General features: G+C 32.1%; 1 protein-coding gene across 1 annotated transcript in view; it reads left to right on the top strand.

Moving 5' to 3' along the window:
• Window positions 1-20,575, top strand: part of LOC133332562 (pituitary homeobox homolog Ptx1) — a 53,593-nt gene that overhangs the window by 9,977 nt on the left and 23,041 nt on the right. The window contains exon 2 of the mRNA XM_061540940.1: window positions 20,237-20,383. Within this exon, the coding sequence (XP_061396924.1) occupies window positions 20,237-20,383 (147 nt within the window). The remainder of the gene's footprint in view (window positions 1-20,236; window positions 20,384-20,575) is intronic.

Raw genomic sequence — 20,575 nt, 5'->3', positions numbered from 1 at the left:
GAACAACTCTAGTTTAGTAAAAACGGTCAGATTTTTCTGAATTTTTTTTTCAGAGGTAGGTATTTTTACCCTAATTATGGGGATATCTTTTTTTCTTGGGGGACGTACCCGGTTACCCTGTTATTTGACATGGAAGTACGGGTACCCGGTTATATCCGGTTCCACGGATCCGGTTAATATAAAATGGCCGGCCACCCAACAACAACCATGCTATTTAAAAGGAAATTCTGTCATGTAGAACGATTTTCCTTGTTTTTATAGGGTTCTAAGGCCCATATCTTTTGATTCACAACAGATACAGACACATGTCGCACCATTTTGTGGTCTATAATTTGAGACAGCATTGGGGAGGGACTATAATGGACCCAAGTTCGACTTTTAGGGGGTTTTCAATAAAATCGGAATTTGTTTACTGTATCTCGAAAACGGTTTGAGATAACCGTATCACCACTCAATGGAAAGGTATTTTTATAACATTTAAAATGATATACATTTTATATTAACCGGATCCGAAGAACCGTATATAACCGGGTACCCGTACCCGAACTTCCGGGTCAAATATCCTGGTACGTCCCCCATGAAAAAAAGATATCCCCACCATAATGAGGGTAAAAATACCTACCTCTGGAAAAAATTTCAGAAAAATCTGATCGATTCTACTAAACTAGAGTTAAGACAAATATTGTTTTGAAATGCCTCGCTGAGAGCCTTAAAAATTAATTTAAAAAAAAACATTTCAAAAAATATATCCAAAAGTTTCAATCAAATTCAATCCATTTAAATTTAATCTATGGCTCCGATAATTCTTCAATTCCTAGATTTAGAGAAAACTATATATATTTTAAATAGTCCACGTTTATAGCTCTGATAGGCCTTTAGAAATACATTTTATTCTAACACACTATTAAGGTTCAACGTTCGAAGTTTTTAGAGACCTTTAATAATTATTTTAATATGTTGAAAATTATTTTAAAATGTGTGGCTCTGAGAGACCTCCAGATTTTTCTCCGAACATCCATCCTGTTAAGACTTTCAAAATGTTGTTCTCCACCTGTGAATACCCCTAATATCTGCTGTTGACTACATTTGCAAAAGGGCAACACTTGCCACTTGCAATAACCCCAACGGATATTATCATGGCCATTTTCAACTGCTGACAACTGTCCTCGGTTCCCCTCTCTCTCTCTCTAAATATTCGATTGCATGGATACCAACGTTGCCGGTATCGTCGAACTACCTTTAACAATGTTGGTGATATTTTAATGTCATTGCTTATGTTGTTATATTTGTTTGTTGTTGGCGATGTTGTTTTTCCAAGGGGGGGCATTACCTATTTGCCAGTTGTTGCCACTACTGCCGCTGTTGTTGGCATATTTGGTGTTGAAATAATGGTTTTGCAACGTGTTCAACATGTATGCATTTGGGATTTCAATTATTGGTTATTTAAAACGAAACAAAAAATAAAGGTAAATACCTTGTTGTCATGAATTGTAAATATAGCAACAACAACAGATATGAGGAAGGAAATGGAGTATCAGAATTTATACTACAAATGGTAGTCATGTACGAATGAAAAAAAGTATTTATTAATAAAATAAAATTATGCATTTATGAATTTTAATGGCTTTGAAACGTGTGTTATTATAAGTTTTTTTTTTGTAACAAAACAAATCTATTTTCCTCTACTTTTTTATAATTTCCTGGGAAATTTATCGATTTTGTTTGTTGTTGCTGTTTTTGTTTTACTCACATGATGCTGTTAGTTCACACACGTTTTCAAGTTCATAGTTTGTCACAACAAAAACAACATTTTATTTTTAGCCTTTGGAAAAAATTACTCTTTAATCCTTTTTGAGTGATGTTAGCATGCATACTAGTTGCCGCTTTTGGCCAACACACACGCACACTCACCCGGTAGCATCATCATCATCATTGTCTCATGTCTCGTTTTTTTAATGATTTGTTTTGTCTCATGTTTAAATACTTTTTTAATACCATCAAACGAAAATGTCGAGCAGATGAAGATGAAAAAACAGAAACGAATATCTGCTGTCATAAAATAATACTGAAATACCCTTTAATATCCACACAACAGTCAAAGAATTCGTGGATCCCGTGCACAATTATTTCTGTTTTTTACAGATGTGGAAGATGGGGTTTTCAGTTTTTTTTTTTTGGTTTTTTATGTGTTCTTATTTCTTCTTGCGGGTTGGGGTATGGCCGACAGCAATTTCGTTTTGTTGTGAATTATGTTGTCAACAGCTGTTAAAGTGTGAGTAGCTCTTTTTTCTGTTTCTTTACTTTGGTGGCAGAATGCAATAGTTATTAGCATACTCATTTGTTACGAAGAGTTCCTGGAAAGTTTTTTCCCCAATTTTTTTTTAAATTTATGAAAAGGGAATAAAAATTTAATTTTAGTAATAAATAAATCAATTTTAAGATTAGACTGATAGGCCTTTAAAAAATATTAAAAAAAATTAATCATAAAAAATTATTATTGAAGAATATTTGAAGTACTTTCAAATTATCTTTAAAGAAAATAACGCAATGAACTTGCTGAAATTGTTTTAGAAATCTAATTTGGGGGTCAGATATTTTCAAATCAATTCAATATGTTCATCCGTAACAATTTTTATTCATTATAAGATTTGGGGATCTGATATTTCTCTAAAGAAAAAAAATGAAAAGAGTCCTTCCGAAAAAAAAATAAAAAAAATCACCATTAAAAATATTTTTTTTTTACAAATCACAATTTATAGACCGGATAGCCATTCAAAAAGTTTAAAATATAATTTTTTAATTAATTTTCTATAAAAAGTTGGGTTGACCTTTAAATTGATATTTAAATATAGTGATGTATCTACTAGCAGATGTGGGAGTTACAGTCAAATATTTACATGTGCTTACGTATTCAAATATTATTTAGTAATCCATTACCACATTAAAGGGAGAAATATCGCGCTGATGGCTTTGCAATTTTTCATGAAGTTCCAGTTATAGTTATCAGTACAACGCCTACAATTTTTTATCAGATTAAAATTTGTGTTGTGATGAAATCGGCTCCGACAACAAATTTTTTGTGTGTTTTCAAATAATTCAAACACACCCACCGTGAAGGTTATTATCTGATCATCACCTAACATTTTAGGCGTTTTCCTTGACCATGACTGGAACTTCATGGAACATTTCCGCCCTCCAGTGTGGAAAGTTAGGTTCGTGGTAATATATGTAGGGTATCGTAAGCACCTGTAAATATTTAAGTGTAACTCCCGCATCCGAGTACCTACGACTATATAATTGGTATCAATTTAAAGTTCAACCACTCATCTTGGATATACTATCAACTAAACAACTATGTTTCAGTGGTAAATATATACGCTTTGTGCAGCCACAAAATTTGTAATTTTTCACACAAAATGTTGGTCCTAGACCACCTTTAAGTATTGACCGATCTTTATCTCGACTAGCTGAGTGCTTATTCTTTGTGTCCGTCCCCTTTTCCATGCAAAATTTGTTTACACATAATTGCAGGCCTCTGGAACGACCAGAAAAACCGAAATTGTGCATGTAGTTTTTTGTCCATTAAATCCCCCTAAATATTAACGTTTTTGGTAAAGATCGGTAATATTCATTGGATGAAATATCCTACATGCAAAATTTGTGAAGATTTTTAACTGTGGCCTGTATCGTGTTTACAAATTATAATGGACATCGACGGACACACATGAAGAAGGAGACTCAGCTAGTCCTAAGAATGACGCATGCGGTTTTGATAAAGGTGGGTCAATATTTCGCGGCGTTACAAACTTTTGGGGCTGCACAAAGCTATAATACTCTTTAAAAAGAATATCAGAAAGTCAAATTATATTATAAAAAATAAACTCATGGACTTGCGGATAATATTTTAGAACTCTGATTTTGAGGTCTGATGTTTTTTCAAAAACATATGTTGTCTATCTACCCACTACTATTGTTGCGAAATTGCATCTACGAATTAAATTCAACCGTATCAAGGTTCGGTCATTTGGCATCACACCAGAATATTCCTTTTAAGAGCAGATAATTGGAAAAAAATTATAAAAAAATCTCAACATTTATGGCGTTTATGGCCCTCAAAGATTTAAAAATAGGGCAACGTTTAGAGCCCTCACAATCCTATCCCTCAAAAATTAAAAAAAAAAAAACAGATTCCAAGATATTGTTCCGTTGCTATTAGATTCAAAAAAAAAAATCAATTTGTTTTTAAAACATCCTATTTTTTGAACATCAAAAATATTTAAAAAAAATCCATGTCTTCAGATAGTAATAAAAAATAATTTTTTAGAACATTGCAGATAAGCCTTGAAATAATTTTAAAAAAATGCTCACCTTCCGATGATTATTATAATGATTACTTTGGATGATCTTAAAATAATTTGAACAAATTTAAAAAGACAACTACTAAATTTTAAAAAAATCGATTTTAGAGTCCAGGCCTTCAGATAATCTTTAAAAAATGTATGTTTTTAAATCCAAGCCTTCTGATAATCTATACAATATATTTTTTAAGAACACGTCTTCGGATAATATTACAAAATATATTTTTTTTTAAATCCACGCCTTGAGAAGATTATAAAAAAAAATAAAAAGATGCTTCCAAACCCTTTTTTTGTTTTTCCAAATGTTCCATATGGCTTAGGCCATAAAAGCAGTTCTTCAAAAATTATATTTTTAGATCAGATAATATGTTTAAAAATATTCAAATATTTCTGGGAAAAAATATATCCGAAAATTAATTTTATCTATTTTTTATGCACAGTTCCAAAAAATTATTTCAGGAAATATCCACAAAGATCAGGTCATCTATGCACATAATAGTTTTTTCAGCAAATTCCGCACAATCATTGTTTTTTGCACTCTTCTTCCCCCCATAAAGCTTCAAGATGAAATATTTTCTCATTAAATTTAAAAAAAAATATATATATATTTTAACATTCCACCAGTAACAGAAAAAATGTGTATTTAAATGTACATATTTACAAACACTTGTCTAAAAACAATGTCTGTATAAATTTCCATTTGTAGTATTTACACACTTCTAAGTGAAAGGTTCAAAAAAAGCGGATCGCAGACAATTTTATTTTGTTGTGTTGCGTTCAAAAAGATAACAAATGACGTTTATCTTTCTATGAATTGGTTTATCTTGAGAATAATTGTAAATAGTGGAGGTATATGTAGGTGTAGATGGTGGTGGTGCTGCATACTCTTATGTTTGTGGAATTTATTTGAAAATAATTTGTAAATTTTGTTGGCATAAAAGACTTAGCATACGATTTGCTGCCGAGAGAGAGAGAGGAGAGGAAGAGCAAAATGTTAAAGGACAAAGGTAGCACATTTATTTTTGCAGAATAATCATCATCAATGAAGTATTTCAGACCCATCCAAATCGAATTCAGACTTGGTATCGATTTAAATGAGTGCTTCTTTCGAATGCTAGATTTTCATCGATCTAAAAGTTTTCAGAGCTCGTCTCCGAATATAAAAATATATTTAAAAACCTTTATAATATAATCGGACAAACATCTAGGCGAACATTGATTTTACCCTAAAAAAAATCTTGATATTAAAATAATTTGGAAATTTTTTTAAGGGGAAATGAATCGTTGCCCACCAACAATTATTTTTCCAAATCTAACTCTATTTAAGTATTATTTTTTTTTTATTGAATCCAAAATTTTATTTTTCTCTATCTATATCAAAAACTAAAGCAATTTGTAAGTATTACAACTATCTTCATCAATTGTATGGTCATACACTCATTGCAACTCCCCTTATTTTCCACTACATTAAATTTTCCGCTGTCAATATGGAAAAGATAAACATTACGATAATCTTCATTTTGGGCCAATAGCCAAAATCAAGACCATACTCTAAGCGGAAAATTACTACAAACAAATTCATGCACTTTTATAATGAGAACAGCCCTCTCCAAGGAGTCTGTGGTCACCAAAACCAAAGGACAACACCAACACCAGCCCAAAATTGCATTGAGAACACAAAACAAATGTTCCAGCTTTTAAGCATAACATATCATATGGTCTCGGTAATGTCATTATAATTTATTTTTCCTTAGTCTCTATGTGCAAGAGCAGATTGAAACTAAGGGCTGGCAATCTAAATCTAAAAATCGTATTGAAGATTGATATATGGCTTTGCTGTCAGTTGTGAACAAAAACTCATTTGTCCTCAACTTCGCAGTCCTTAAATGCACGACATACAATGTACAGACACAATAGATAAATGTGGTCAAATTCTCGTTGAATTGAGTTTCTGTGGCTAATTCAAGGAGAATGTCCTTTGCCGTTTTGGTTTTTGGAAAGGGGGAGGTGCTTGGTTGACTTCTATGTAGTATGTGATTATCATGTGATTTTGTGGTGGACATCTCAATGGAAAATTTATGGCTAGCATTGATGGCTGGCCGAAACAAAAATTAGGCAATTATTATTGGGCAAAAGGCAGAGGAAATTTGTTTGGCAGACTGAAGATATTGGAGTAAAATACATATTTATTAGCAACATATGCTAACAATTTGTTAACAATTTCACAGTTAAATGGAGATCCATTTAATACAATTGTTTGGCCATAATTTTAAACGAAATCTGCAGTCAATCTCAAATTTAAAATATCTTAAGAATTCTTCTCACAATTTCTTTTCATTTCCACTTCTAATAAATTATCTTAAAAATATCTCTGGCTTGCACAAAAAATGCTTGTTATGACAAAACATAATTTAAAGCGAAAAAAAAATAATTTATTTAAATTCCATTACTGTTTTTTTTTGCTTTTTTGCTAAGAGATTATATTTAAGCCATTTAAGAAATTAAAATATTGAAAATGAAATTTTATAAGCACGCATAATATGATTTGTTGAAATCTGTTTGTATCATTTAAAATAAAAAGATAACAACAATAAATTAATCCTTTAATAATTCCTTTCAAATATAATTTGTGTGGGGAAATACAGACACACTTTCAAAATGAAATGAAAATTTCGAAAAAAAATTGCAAATCAAAAAAAAAAAAAAAAAAAAAATATGCCACATTATGAGAGGTGGATTAAAAGAGAAGTGACAAAAATTCTATAAAGATTATAGATTCGCATACATATATGCAAGACGAGGCAATAACTAATAACAAGTATGATGGAATGAAGAAATCAAAAATCTCTTTAAAAATTATTTAAACAATTCTTAAAAAAATTAGAAGACAATTTTTAAAAAATATATAGAAAAAGATAGTTCAGTTTATCTTTTAAAATTAAAACAAAATATGCCTTCAGATAATCTTGAAAAATAGTTTTTTTAATCCAAGATTTCAGGGTACCATTTAAAATTAATTTTAAAAAACATCGTCTTTTGAGGCTTTAAAAAATATTTTTATTAAATTCATGCCTCTGCGAGGCTTTATACATGTTTCTTTTAAAAAGTCCACGCCTCTGTGAGGCCTTAAAAATGTTTCTTCTAAAAAGTCCACACCTCTGTTGAGACCTTAAAAAGTTTTCATATAAAAAATCCATACCTCTGTGAGACCTTAAAAGGATTTCTTTAAAAAAACCACGCCTCTGTGAGGCCTTAAAAATGTTTCTTCTAAAAAGTCCACACCTCCGGCCTTAAAAAATCCACGCCTCTTATGTGACGTGTTGAGGCCTTAAAAAATCCACGCCTCTTATGTGACGTGTTGAGGCCTTAAAAAATCCACGCCTCTTATGTGACGTGTTGAGGCCTTAAAAAATCCACGCCTCTTATGTGACGTGTTGAGACCTTAACAAATCCACGCCTCTTATGTGACGTGTTGAGGCCTTAAAAAATCCACGACTCTTATGTGACGTGTTGAGGCCTTAAAAAATCCACGCCTCTTATGTGACGTGTTGAGGCCTTAAAAAATCCACGCCTCTTATGTGACGTGTTGAGACCTTAACAAATCCACGCCTCTTATGTGACGTGTTGAGGCCTTTAAAATATTTTTTAAACAACCGACGCCTCTTGTGTGACGTGTTGAGGCCTTTAAAATATTTTTTAAACAACCGACGCCTCTTGTGTGACGTGTTGAGGCCTTAAAAAATCCACGCCTTTGTTGAGACCTTTAAAAATCAACGGCTTTGTTGAGGCCTTAAAAATCCACGCCATTATTGAGCCCTTAAAAATTATCTTTAACAAATCCGCGCCTTCGTTGAGCCCTTAAAAATTATCTTTTACAAATCCTCGCCTTTGTCGAGAACTTAAAAAATATTTCTTAAAAAATCCACGCCTCCGAAATTATTTAAAATAAAAATCAAAGCTTCTGTTGAGGGCGGAAAAATATAAAAACCCAATGCACCTATTTTGTAATGACTTTCCATAGGGCCTCTTAAACGGCTGTGTAGTATTTTTTTCCTATAGAAGGCCTTCTTCTAAATAATTTATTTTAGTTATCGAAAATGATTCCTTATCTCTCGGGGGGTAGGGTGTATCATTGTTTTTCCTAAATTTCACGTTCAATTAAATTTTCCTTAAATTTGTCCTCAGTTTTCCCTAACCGCTTTCCCTAACAACTTTAAATACACACACAGAGAAACAAGTGTTATTTTTTCCCTTGTTGTTGTTTTTTTCTGGCAAAGTAAAGCAACCGGAAAATGAGGATAAATGTTGTCTTAAATGTCCCCGGCCCCCAAATCCAGCCTCCTTCTCTCACTATGAAACGTTTTCATTTATTCTAGTGACAAGACAGCAGCAGCAACAACAACAACCACAATATATAAAGATACACGAGAGCAACAAAAAAAGGAAACAACAACAAAATGTCTTCTTTTTCCCATTTATCTTATGCGTGCTACAGTGCGTGGCAGCAGACGATGAGGACGACACGGGAATATGAAAAACTCCCATGATTCTCGCAAAAAAATATCCTTCTCGTTGTCATCTTTTTTTTTTTCTTGGGCACTTTAATTTCACGTGGAGCATGGAGGGATGGATAGGGTGGCATGCAGAACAGCCATTTGAGGCTGGCATACAAGTGGGTGTATTAAAGAAAAGAAAAATGTTTTCTGTAGACTAACGTCTAGGCAGCATAGAGAAGGGATATAGCCACTCGACAGGCATTCATTCATGCAGTGATTATGAATTCCAAATGTGTAACCAAATATCGATTTGTGTTGAACACAAAAACAACAACAACAGCAGCAAAAAAATCTTTAGATTTCGTGGGAGTTTTATTTTTGGTGTTTAAGTCTTTAAGAATCCTTCTTAAGATTTTACTAAAATTTAAAGGGGCCAAAAAATAATTTTTAAAAAATCTACGCCTTCAGATAATAGTGAAAAATAATTTTTAAGGAATCCATGCCTTCAGATAATTGTGAAAAATAATTTTTAAGAAATCCACGCCTTCAGATAATCGTGAAAAATAATTTTTAAAAAATCCACGCCTTCAGATAATCTAAAAAAATAATTTTTAAGAAATCCACGCCTTCAGATAATCGTGAAAAATAATTTTTAATAAATCCACGCCTTCAGATAATCGTGAAAAATAATTTTTAAAAAATCCACGCCTTCAGATAATCGTGAAAAATAATTTTTAAAAAATCCACGCCTTCAGATAATCATGAAAAATAATTATTAAGAAATTCACGCCTTCAGATAATCGTGAAAAATAATTTTTAAGAAATCCACGACTTCAGATAATCGTGAAAAATAATTTTTAAGAAATCCACGACTTCAGATAATCGTGAAAAATAATTTTAAAAAAATCCACGCCTCTGGGAAGTTTCTGAAAAATAATTTTAAAAAAATCCACGCCTACAGATAATCGTGAATAATAATTTTTAAGAAATCCACGCCTTCAAATAATCGTAAAAATAATTTTTAAAAAATCCACGCCTTCAGATAATCGTGAAAAATAATTTTCAATAAATCCACGCCTTCAGATAATCTTGAAAAATAATTTTTAATAATTTCACGCCTTCAGATAATCTTAAAAATTATTTTAAATAAATCCACGCCTTCTGATAGTCATTAAAAATAATTTTTATAAAATCCGCCCCTTTAGATAATATTGAAAAATAATTTTTAATAAATCCACGCCTTCTGGTAATCATTAAAAATAATTTAAAAAAAATCACAAATTCTAATAGACGTGAAAACTAATATTCAAAAAATCCGCAATTTAAGCTTTATCTCTCTCTCTCTCTCTTAAAAATTGCGAGCTTTATGGTGACTAAATCCACATCGAATTTTATTCTAATTATAATTGCCCATTTCCCATCCTTACCCATTCCAATAAAAAAAATTGGGAACTCCATGTTCACCTCATTCCTCAATCAAAGTCAATAGTTATTAGCATTATTGCTATTAGCAAGACCAAGAAGAAAAAGGGTCAACATATGCATTACTGTCACCTTTTGCCAAGGAAAATATTAGCAGACGGCCAAGTTAATCCTTTTTTTTGTGTGTGTGCCGGCAATAATAACAGCCCTTAAAGGAGACAACGGCCATTACAACTACAAAAAAGGAGAAATGATGAAGATAGCAGAAATGACAAGAAAAAAAAAACAAAAAGCCCTCAATGATGAGGAAACCAACAAAACACACCCTTCTTCTCATCCTCCTCCTATCAAATAATAGTTAGGATAAGGGAAAACCTGCAACCACACTTGTTATGACCCCCAATCGCCCCTTTCCAACAACAAAAACACATAAGGTTAACCCCAAAACGAAATACAACAAACCACCCACTCATCTATGTTATACCACTTACCCGGGTCTCTCTCGCCCTCCATAGCTTCTCTCTCAATTCTCCCCAATACCCTTCGCAAGAGATAACGACGACAAGCAAACAAACATATCACTAAATGATATGACAATATAATGAGGCAAACAATGTTGTTGTTTTTTTTTTTGTCTTCTCCCATATGTCCAACCATTGAAATGATGGAGCAAGGGAGAAGGTTATTTTAAGAGGAATGAATTGTGAATGGATATGGTCATGGCCGCACATACATATATAAACTTGTAGAGAAAATCACTGCAATAATGAACAGTAATGGTATAATAGTATGTACAAGTACAAGGATCACAAAAAGTCAAAAGGAACAGCCAGAAAAAAACTAAAAACACCCACACACTCACATGTATGGATGAGTGAGTTAGTGAGTGTCTGGTAAAATGAGTATGGGGAGATGGTTGTGTTGGCAAATGATAGAGCAAAAGATAATGTCCAAGAAAAACTCATTAATTTTAGTGTGATGTAGCGAGATAAGATTGATATTTGGAAGGAGAGTAGTTTTTTTTTTCTTTTGCACATATAGGAGGGGAAGGGAATAGGGAAAAAGAAACAATAATACAAAAAAATGTTAGAAAAGCAAATTTCTTAATATTGACCTTTAACAAATAGTCCTTTAAAATGTATTCAAAAATAATCCACACTTAATAATATTTAAAATAAATATATTTGAGAATTTCTTCAAAAAAATTTATTTTGAAATCTTTAAGAAAAACCTTAAAAAATATTTAAGTAATTCTCCCCGAATAATCCTTTTACATTTTTTATACCCCTCATCACAATGTGGTACAGGGTATTATGTCTTTGTGCATATGTTTGTAACAGGCAAAAGGAACCGAAATAGACTCATGGTTCATTTTGAGAATATGCATGGAATCACTTTCTGAGTCGATTTATGCATGTCCGTCCGTCTGTAGATGTTAAATTGCAAACAAAGTACAGGTCGCATTTATGATCCGATTTGGATGAAATTTGGCACAAGTCACTTATTTGGCCCAAGGACGAACCCTATTGAAATTGGTGAAAATCGATTCAGATTTATATATAGCTCCCATATATATTTTCGCCCGATATAGGCACCAAAGTCCCTATATATCTTTCGATTTGCATGAAATTTGGCATAGCGTACTGAATAAGGTCCAGAATGGTGTGTGCCAAGTTTTGATAAAATTGGTTCAGATTTAGATATAGCTCCCATATAAAGTTTCGTCTGATTTAAGGTACATGGTGCACCAAAGTCCCTATATATCCTTCGATTTGCAGGAAATTTGGCACAGCGTACTGAATTAAATCTTGAACGATGTGTGTTAAATTTCGTGAAAATCGGTTCCGATTTAGATATAGCTCCCATATATATTTTCGTCCGATTTTAGGTAAATAGTGCACCAAAGTCCCTATATATCCTTCTATTTGCTCGAAATTGGGCATAGAGTACTGAATTGAATCTAGAATGATGTGTGCCAAGTTTCGTGAAGATCCGTTCAGATTTAGATATAGCTCCAATATATATTTTCGTCCGATTTAATGTAAATGGTGTACCAAAGTCCCTATATATCTTTCGATTTGCACGAAATTTGGCAAAGCGAAATGAATTAGATCTAGAATGATGTGTAAAGTAAAGTTGTGTAAAGTAAAGTTTTTAACTGAACTGCTTAGTTTCATGAAAATTGGTGCAGATTTGGATATAGCTCCCATTTATATTGTCCTTCCATTTGATGTAAATTGTGCACTAAAGGCCCAAAGTTTGTACGATTGACACACAATTTTATATAATGTACTGATGTTAATATAAATTAGTCTCTGTAAGTTTCCTTGAAATCGGTTCAAATGTAGACATAGTTCCCATATATATTTTCGTTGGATTTTAGGTAAATTTTGACTGACACGAAATTTTGCACAACGTATCATATTGAGACTAGAATCACGTTATTGTATTTTAGTGAAGATGGTGCAGATGCAGACACAGTCATATATAATTCTGATTGAGATTAAATTTTGAAAAGTGCGGCCTACGAATAGCGTGTATCAAGTTTGCTCTATATCGATTTATATAAATTTGATCAATTGAGCGCAAAAGACTCTAAACTTGCCTGAATGAAATGAAATTTAGCATAGGTTCCAGAAAGGCATAATGATCACATATTCAAGTACGTTCATGTCAATTTTGTTTCGAAAAGGCGGAGTCTGTTAGGAGACATATGAAGAATATACCCACAGTGGTGAAGGGCATCATATAGTCGACCCAGTTCGACTTTACTACTTTCCTTGCTGGTTTTTAAATAAAAAAAAATAAATTTTCTTTTTTTCACATTAAATCCCGCCCATAACTACATTCAAGCGAATACTATACCCATGTTAAAAATTTCTAAATTTCAATTGGAAACCTATTCTATTCTCCGTTTAATTTTTTTTTAATTTACATTTTTTTAATTTTGAAATTCATAAATCATTGTTCTGATTTTTTTTAACTCATAATCGAGGTTACCACCTACTGTCAAAAATTATAATTATAATTGTCAAAGTAGCGGATTACAGTGGCATTAAAAGGTATTAGCTAATAGCTGTCAGGCAACAACTGACAGTCTGTCGGATTCTAAAAAAAACTGACAGTAGCATATAACGCCTCCTTTAGGCAAAAAAGGATCACACACACACGTATAGTGGCATTGAAATTTCCCGTCGTTGTCGTCCCAGAAGTCAAACCTCCCATTGTGAGTGAGCGTGTGCAAGGTTTTCTGTTGTTGTTTTTGTTTTTTTTCGTTTTTCTAAATCTCAGAAAATTAAACATTTTGTGAAAATCATTCATTCATTCGCTCATTCATACTGTTGCCTGTCAACATTAAATGCAATAAATGAATTCTAAACGTTTCCAACGAAGTTGCTGAGGTTAGGGGATGAAAATGGAAAACAGTCAAATTGTTGGTCGGCCACAAAACTATTAATCATTTGTTGGTGTCCCCGCTGCTGCTGTTGTGCGTTTCCACTAAGGGTAGTTTACCATCCGTCAATGTATTTGACTTTATCACATTGGCAATAAAATCGTAAATGCTTAGAAATGAAGCGGAGAGGGGAGAAGAAGTGATTCATTCATAGTTTTTCTATGAATGAAATGAAAGAAAATTTTTGGAACAAAAAATTAAAAACAATATTAATTTCAAAGGCATTGTTGTATTAATTCGTAAAACAAATAATGCCCGTGTGTGTGTGTTTTTCTATACAAATAATCCTTAAATGGGATAAGGATAGTTATTTGGTCTGTGAAAACCACAATGCCACTTATTCGCATTTAGGGGCTTGACTGGGCCAAACAATAAATTAATGAATCTGCAATGTTTTGGTATTGTTGTGACCACCAGTTCTTGTTTGATTTTATGAGGAAAAAAAAATAAAACTGATGCTACTAAAACAAATAAATATGACACACGACACCAAAGGACAGCAAAAAGTAAATAAATAAGTACACCACACAAAAGGACCCACCACAAATTCGCTGAAAGTCGGTTAGGTTAGGGGCTACTGTTCAGCAGCATCATCATAATAAAGTTTCGAGGAAAAAAACAGGGATATTTACCTTTCAGGGAATAATAAAAAAGTCAAATATAGGTCCATAGAAATCCTTGTGTCCCTTCTATAAAAAAAGGACATTTGGTTCCTCTAGAAAAAATTGGAAACACAAAAAAAACCAACTAATGATGATTTGGCAAATATGAATCTCTATATTTTTCTAATTTATTTTGTTGTTGTTTTTGCTTCCTTCTGGTCCCCCTCTTCTTCATTAGTATCATCCACATCAGCTGTTATCCTTTTGTTTCACCCTCCATCTCCTCCCTAGTTATCATTTCTTTGCCATTTCTATTTTTACCACCAAATCAATAACTATTTTGACATTTGAAGAAATAAACTGTCATTTCATTCATTTATTTCGTCGATAACAAATGTTTTGTTTTCATTTCATGGCAAATGGCAAACCAATTTTCTGTTTACTGTTCTTTTTGCAAAGGCGAAAGGATTGCTGGGGAGTTCTCTTTGTTTGTTTGTGTTTGTATCGTATATTGATGTTGCCACGAAAAAGGGTTCATCCCTGTTATCCTTTTTGTTGTTTGTTTTAGTCAATGAGTTTTAATTTCACACACCATTTGTTTTCATCTCGAAATAAATGATGTGCAAAAAATTATATATGAACAGGTGTTTGAAATTTATGATTTGGAGATTTCTGATTAGAAGGATAAAAAGACAAAAGGGGAAAGGATTGAAAAAAATGTTAATATAGGAAATCTAGTAATGTTCACTGTAGAACCCCATAATATTTTAAGATAGAACTTGGAGATTTCGCACATACATTGCTTCTACTCCTAGGATGTGTATCGGTCCACGTTTTGGTATAGGCCCTTATACGAAAAGTAAGCCCCAAATATTTTATATTTCGGGAATTTTGGCAACTTTTAGGTAGAAAAATCCTTCTAATAACAATATTTGCCCACATGTTGAGATCACCCTACGAAAAAATGGTCAATATTATCCTAAGCCTCAGGGCAGCCCCCATATAACAGCATCCCCTGTTATTCAATATTGTGACTATTTTTTTCAACCGAATTGAATCAATTTTGATATTTGGGTTCACATTGAGTGACATATTTTCCTACACAAAATTATATAGATATTAGTCCCAAAATATTATTAAATTAATTTTTTTTTAGGTAGCCCTCATATAATTGCGCCTATCGATTTTCGGTATTTTAGAGTGTTTGGGTTCGTCTTATACCCATATAGGCTGTAATTTAGCATATGAGATTCTTATAGGTCAGTATATCCTCTCACCAAAAGTGAAAAATATTGGCCCAAATTTCGGGGTAGGTCTCATAGAAGAATACCTGCCAACTTTCGATATTTCGCATTTATTTTAGGTCCTCAATGGGTATAAAATTTGCCCAAGTTTAGTGGTAGCCTTCATATAACAGTACTCCCGGAAATTTGGTATTTTGCGAAGTTTAGATACATTTTCCAGTCGTGTCAAAAATGGTCAATATCGGAACCTCCCTAAATTTCAGTATTTTGAAAGTTGGGCAACAGTTTTCAAGCACATTGGCTGTTATTTAATATTTTGGATTCTCATTTTGTAGCAAAACCTCATACCAAAAATAGTCAATATTGACTCAATATTTAGAATAGACCTCATATAAAGGTACCCACATTTCTGTATTCGGCATGTACCCACATTTCTGTATTCATATTTTGACCTATCCATTGGATGACAAATTTTCCTATCAGAACATTTTCAATATCGGCCCTCATTTTGATATTTGTAAGGATTTTGTTTGGCATCTTCAAGTTCCTAGCTCATTTTATTTAAGATGAGAGTCTAAAGTTAGATATTTTTTCTGACAGAAATTTACAATGAAATATCACTCTTATAAAAATTGTAATCGATTTTTAGGTATTACTAATTTGCACTCGGAGGGAATAAAAAGTTCGAAGGCTTTGCATAATCTAAGTTTGATATGAGGTTTTCTGACTAAGAGTCGGATTAAAAGGGAAAAGGACGGCGGAAAAGTATGATTATCGATTTCTTGTCTATGAGGACCCTAACTATAATTTTGTGAGCAATGTTTTTGTAGAATATTTGAGTGTCAACAAATCTTGTTTTGTGGTATTTATTTTACGGTTCAAATAAAAAAGAAAAAGACGCACAAGGACTCGAGATAGAAAAAGGATATATTTTACAAAAATAATTTTCATTGAATTTGACTGCAGAAAAGTGATCAAAAATAACCTGCAATTGTCTCAAACCATGATATAAAGTTTTTTTCTTTATGAACTACAAGTCCAAAAAAATTTATCACCCTGTAACTCAAAAACTGGATCTATAGCGAATTTGTACTTCTGGGAAGTACAGAATACTCGCCAAGGGATTTTATACCCAGAAGAAAATGTTGACCACCCAAAAAATTGCAACACCCTGTAAAATATAAAGAACTACTGTTAAAATTCGGAATTATTCGCTTCGTCAGTCCCCAAAACGTATTCTAGTTGTTTTTTTTTTTAAATCGTGATAGAAATTTTCATGTTTTTTCCTACAAACATTTTTTTTAATTCTTCCAAGATTTAAAATATTTTTTAGTTGTCAATTTTTTTCAGCAGGTTGTTCTAACAAAAAAAATCTTACAAAAAACTTGTTCCCTTTTTATAAAAATCACTAATCTCCCTCCAAAAAAACAACATGTTTTTGTACGTGACTTTTTTAGAATTTCCAAACACGCTGTTGTTGTTGTTATTTTTTGTTGTTTCGTTAAAAAATACATCGTTTCATCGCGCCTCTTAAAATAGTTTTATTGTCCACAGATGCTCTTCTGGCTATTCAAATAAAATTGTAATCGACCATGAAATGCAACAATTCAAACAAATAAAACAAAAAGGGCAACAAAAGTTATTGGCAATTAAAAAAAAAAATGTTACAAAGTGTTCGATTGCAAAATTATTTTATTTGGAGGGGTTGTGAAACATTTTGGGGATTGTTGTAAAAATTAACAAATATTGTAATAAAAATTATGTAAATTTGATGTTTATTAAAAAATAAACAACATTAACAATTTTTATTTTTATAAAAAATATATAAATTAGACTAGGTTCATATTAAGGTCATATTTGATTTAATATGACCTGAATATGTCCATAGTGTAAGGTATATATTTTTTTTATAATAATTAAAATATTTATTTTTGTTTATTTATTTATTAAAAAAAATCATATTTTCCTAATTTTTTATTTTTATATTAATTATTATAAATCATATATTAAACTAAGTTCATATTCATTGCGTTAATATTAAAAATCTCCATAATTATTGACTTTTTAGACAAGTTTGTTTAAATATCTTTAAAATTATTTAACAATGATGAAAAAAAATTAGAATTTTTATTAATAATCTCTACTGAGGTCATAATTGTCCCACAATGTCCCTCTCTGCCTCATAATATCATCTCTTCCTTCTTACAAAGTATATTATAAATCACATTAACTAAGTTATGACCCAAAGGCCCATAAAAATTCTTAGGAGGTTATTCATTACATTTATTAAATATTAATGAAGACCAGTAATATATATTTTTTTTTTTCAATTTTCCTCGAACACGAAAATTGTTTGTAAATGAAACCACTTTGCATTGCAAACAAATGTAAACATTTGTTTGTGCGCTCTAAGTGGCCCTCTCCATTCTGCGGAAGGCCCAATAATTCATGTCACAGTGACATTTTTATGTGACACAATTCCCCCAAGATTTGTTCAATGAATTTTTATTGATTTTTTGCCCTAAAGAGAGGGAGTGAGAGAGAGGGGGAGAAATATTTCCCTAAACATTTGGAATCGGTCGCTCATTAGTTCAAGTAATTTGTCGATTGGAATTTCCAAGTAAAGAAGTTGCATACTTGACACTCCACAGGTTGTTTATGTCGTCAGCATCATCAGTCATTAATGCCACCACGAACATGCACCACACAAACTTGTGGCATGTGGCACTCAATGGGCTAAACAATTAAATTGTTGCACTATTTTCAAGTGTTCTTAGTGACTCGGAAGAGTGAAAGGAATTTGAGAAGATTGAGAGGTATGGAGATGTTTTGTGGTACACAAGGAAGAAGAATTTGGAAGAAGCAAAAATAAGAAGTGATTTATGGATAGAAGAGGTCTTCTTCAAGTAGAAAAAATATCCTTCAACGATATTCTTAAAAAATCCATAGGCATACGTCTGATATTCCTGGAAGGATTTAATATATTTTTTTTTTTAAATCAGCCCAATCGTTAAAAATAATTCCGTGTGGAATTTCTTTATTCTCCCTTTTTCCCAATCGTAAAGAAAATTCCGCGCGGAATTAAAGGGAGAAGAAGTAGGCATCATAAGAAAGTTCGATTTGTGTTTTTCCTCTCAAAATATCTCACAAACAAAATCGAAGGGAGATAGAATTTAAAATACAAAACAGGAACAGGAACTTTTTGGCAATTTTATCCACTTAGGACAAAGGTGAACTTCGAAAACAGTTACCACCTCGGAGAGGATAGAACTAAATGTTGATTGTGCCATACAAACATCAAAATCATTTCCAACGCAAGTTTATATCCACCTTCAGCAAAAAAACGTAACACGATGTTGCACCAAAACTTCCAAAAAAGTATTGGAATGCTGGTTTGCTTACCCGGTAGTATTTTTTGAATCTGTTGGGAAATACATATCAGATGTTTCAATTATTTTCAACTTTTCTGCACTTACAATGATTGTGGCAATTCAAGAGGATTGGAACTATCTCGCATTTGTCTTCTTGACAATCTTGTAGAAGTTCTTTGTTGCTTTATGGAAGTAGCAACATCCTCTAAATATTCTCTAAGTATAATACTATTCATATTTTGGGTTTCAATTATTTATTTCTTTTTAATTATTTCGTACAACACAAACACTTTAAATTTGCGCAAACAAATAAAGGTACACAAAGTATGAAAAAGACCCACAGTTGAATAAAATGAGATGCCATATTCCAAAAATTTTATTCCTAGATTTTCTACGATTGGAGGATTTTTCTCTCGAGAGAAATTCTTTCCTTAGGAATAGAATTTCTCCCACATTTTGGTGATTGGGCTAAAATAGTTCAAACTTTCATAAGTTCGACCCTGACGAAATTTGTATACCCTCCACCATGATTATGAAATGGTCTTCCATATATATAGAACGTGGTCTTGTATTTCAAAAATAGACCTTCTTTTCTTAATTTATGATTAATAACCCCTTTTTCAAACGCCCTTCTTAAAAACTCAAGTTCCATTAATTTCGCTTAGAGTGTTTGCCGGCACACTCTTAACGGCCGGGTCGTTAGACAAGTAAAGTATCTTAAATGGCCATTATTGAAATTGCATTGCAGACAAACAGATAGACAAGAGGCAACAACTTGCACGACAAGAGGCAACAACTTATCCCTATCGGGATAAGGATAAAAAACAAAAGATGAAGAAAAAATAAAATAAAAGATAATACACAATCTTAGCCTCCAATGGGGCCCATTAGAATCGGAAAAAAGCAAAGCAAAAAAAAAATGTAGACACTCGCCGCATAAATGGCCATAAATCCTTTTATGAGCCATTTAATAGCATTTTAAGTAGGTTCTGGTTATTTCGTCTACTTGAGGCTCATCTTGTGTGTGCCCATTCATGATTCAATGGCTGGCAAAGATTTATCGGAGAAAAACATATTTTTTTTTTTTGCTAAAAAAATAAAGTGAATTGCTTGAAAAGTATTTTTTTTTTCATTTTTCGTGTTTAGTTTTAAGTTAGCAATAATCTGTATTTAATATATAATTGATAAGAAAAATAAAATTCCGACCCCTCCTTCCCTTTAAATATTGTTTTTTATATAATGTTTTCTTTGTTCTTCGTCTTTTGCCAATTCTGGTTTATTCTTTTCAGTTTGGGCTGAGACTGGTGATTTTCGTGATAGTCATAGTTCTATGGCCGCTGTAGCAAATGGCTTGGAGCCATCCCATTTAAATAATTTCCAAAATTCATCGTCATCAACATCGAACTTGGCCAATCGGAGTAGAGATCGTAAGGATGGTAAGTAAAATTAAAAAAAAAAATTATAAAAACATATTAATATAAAAATCCGGACCGAACTTTTAATACTCTACACCATGAGGTAAATTTTCAAAATATGTAACATCCATTGAGAATTTTATTTCTGGCGCTAGGCCATGGGTAAATTGTTGCCAAGAGAAAATAGACAATAAGGTTTGAAAATTGGTCTAG

The sequence above is a fragment of the Musca vetustissima genome, unplaced genomic scaffold, assembly GCF_032173495.1.
Source record: "Musca vetustissima isolate MV318-11 ecotype Yass unplaced genomic scaffold, APGP_CSIRO_Mvet_v1 utg41383, whole genome shotgun sequence".
In the NCBI taxonomy this organism is placed as follows: domain Eukaryota; kingdom Metazoa; phylum Arthropoda; class Insecta; order Diptera; family Muscidae; genus Musca; species Musca vetustissima.
Note: the sequence above shows the minus strand (reverse complement) of the source record. Positions and strands in the feature narration are given on the sequence as shown.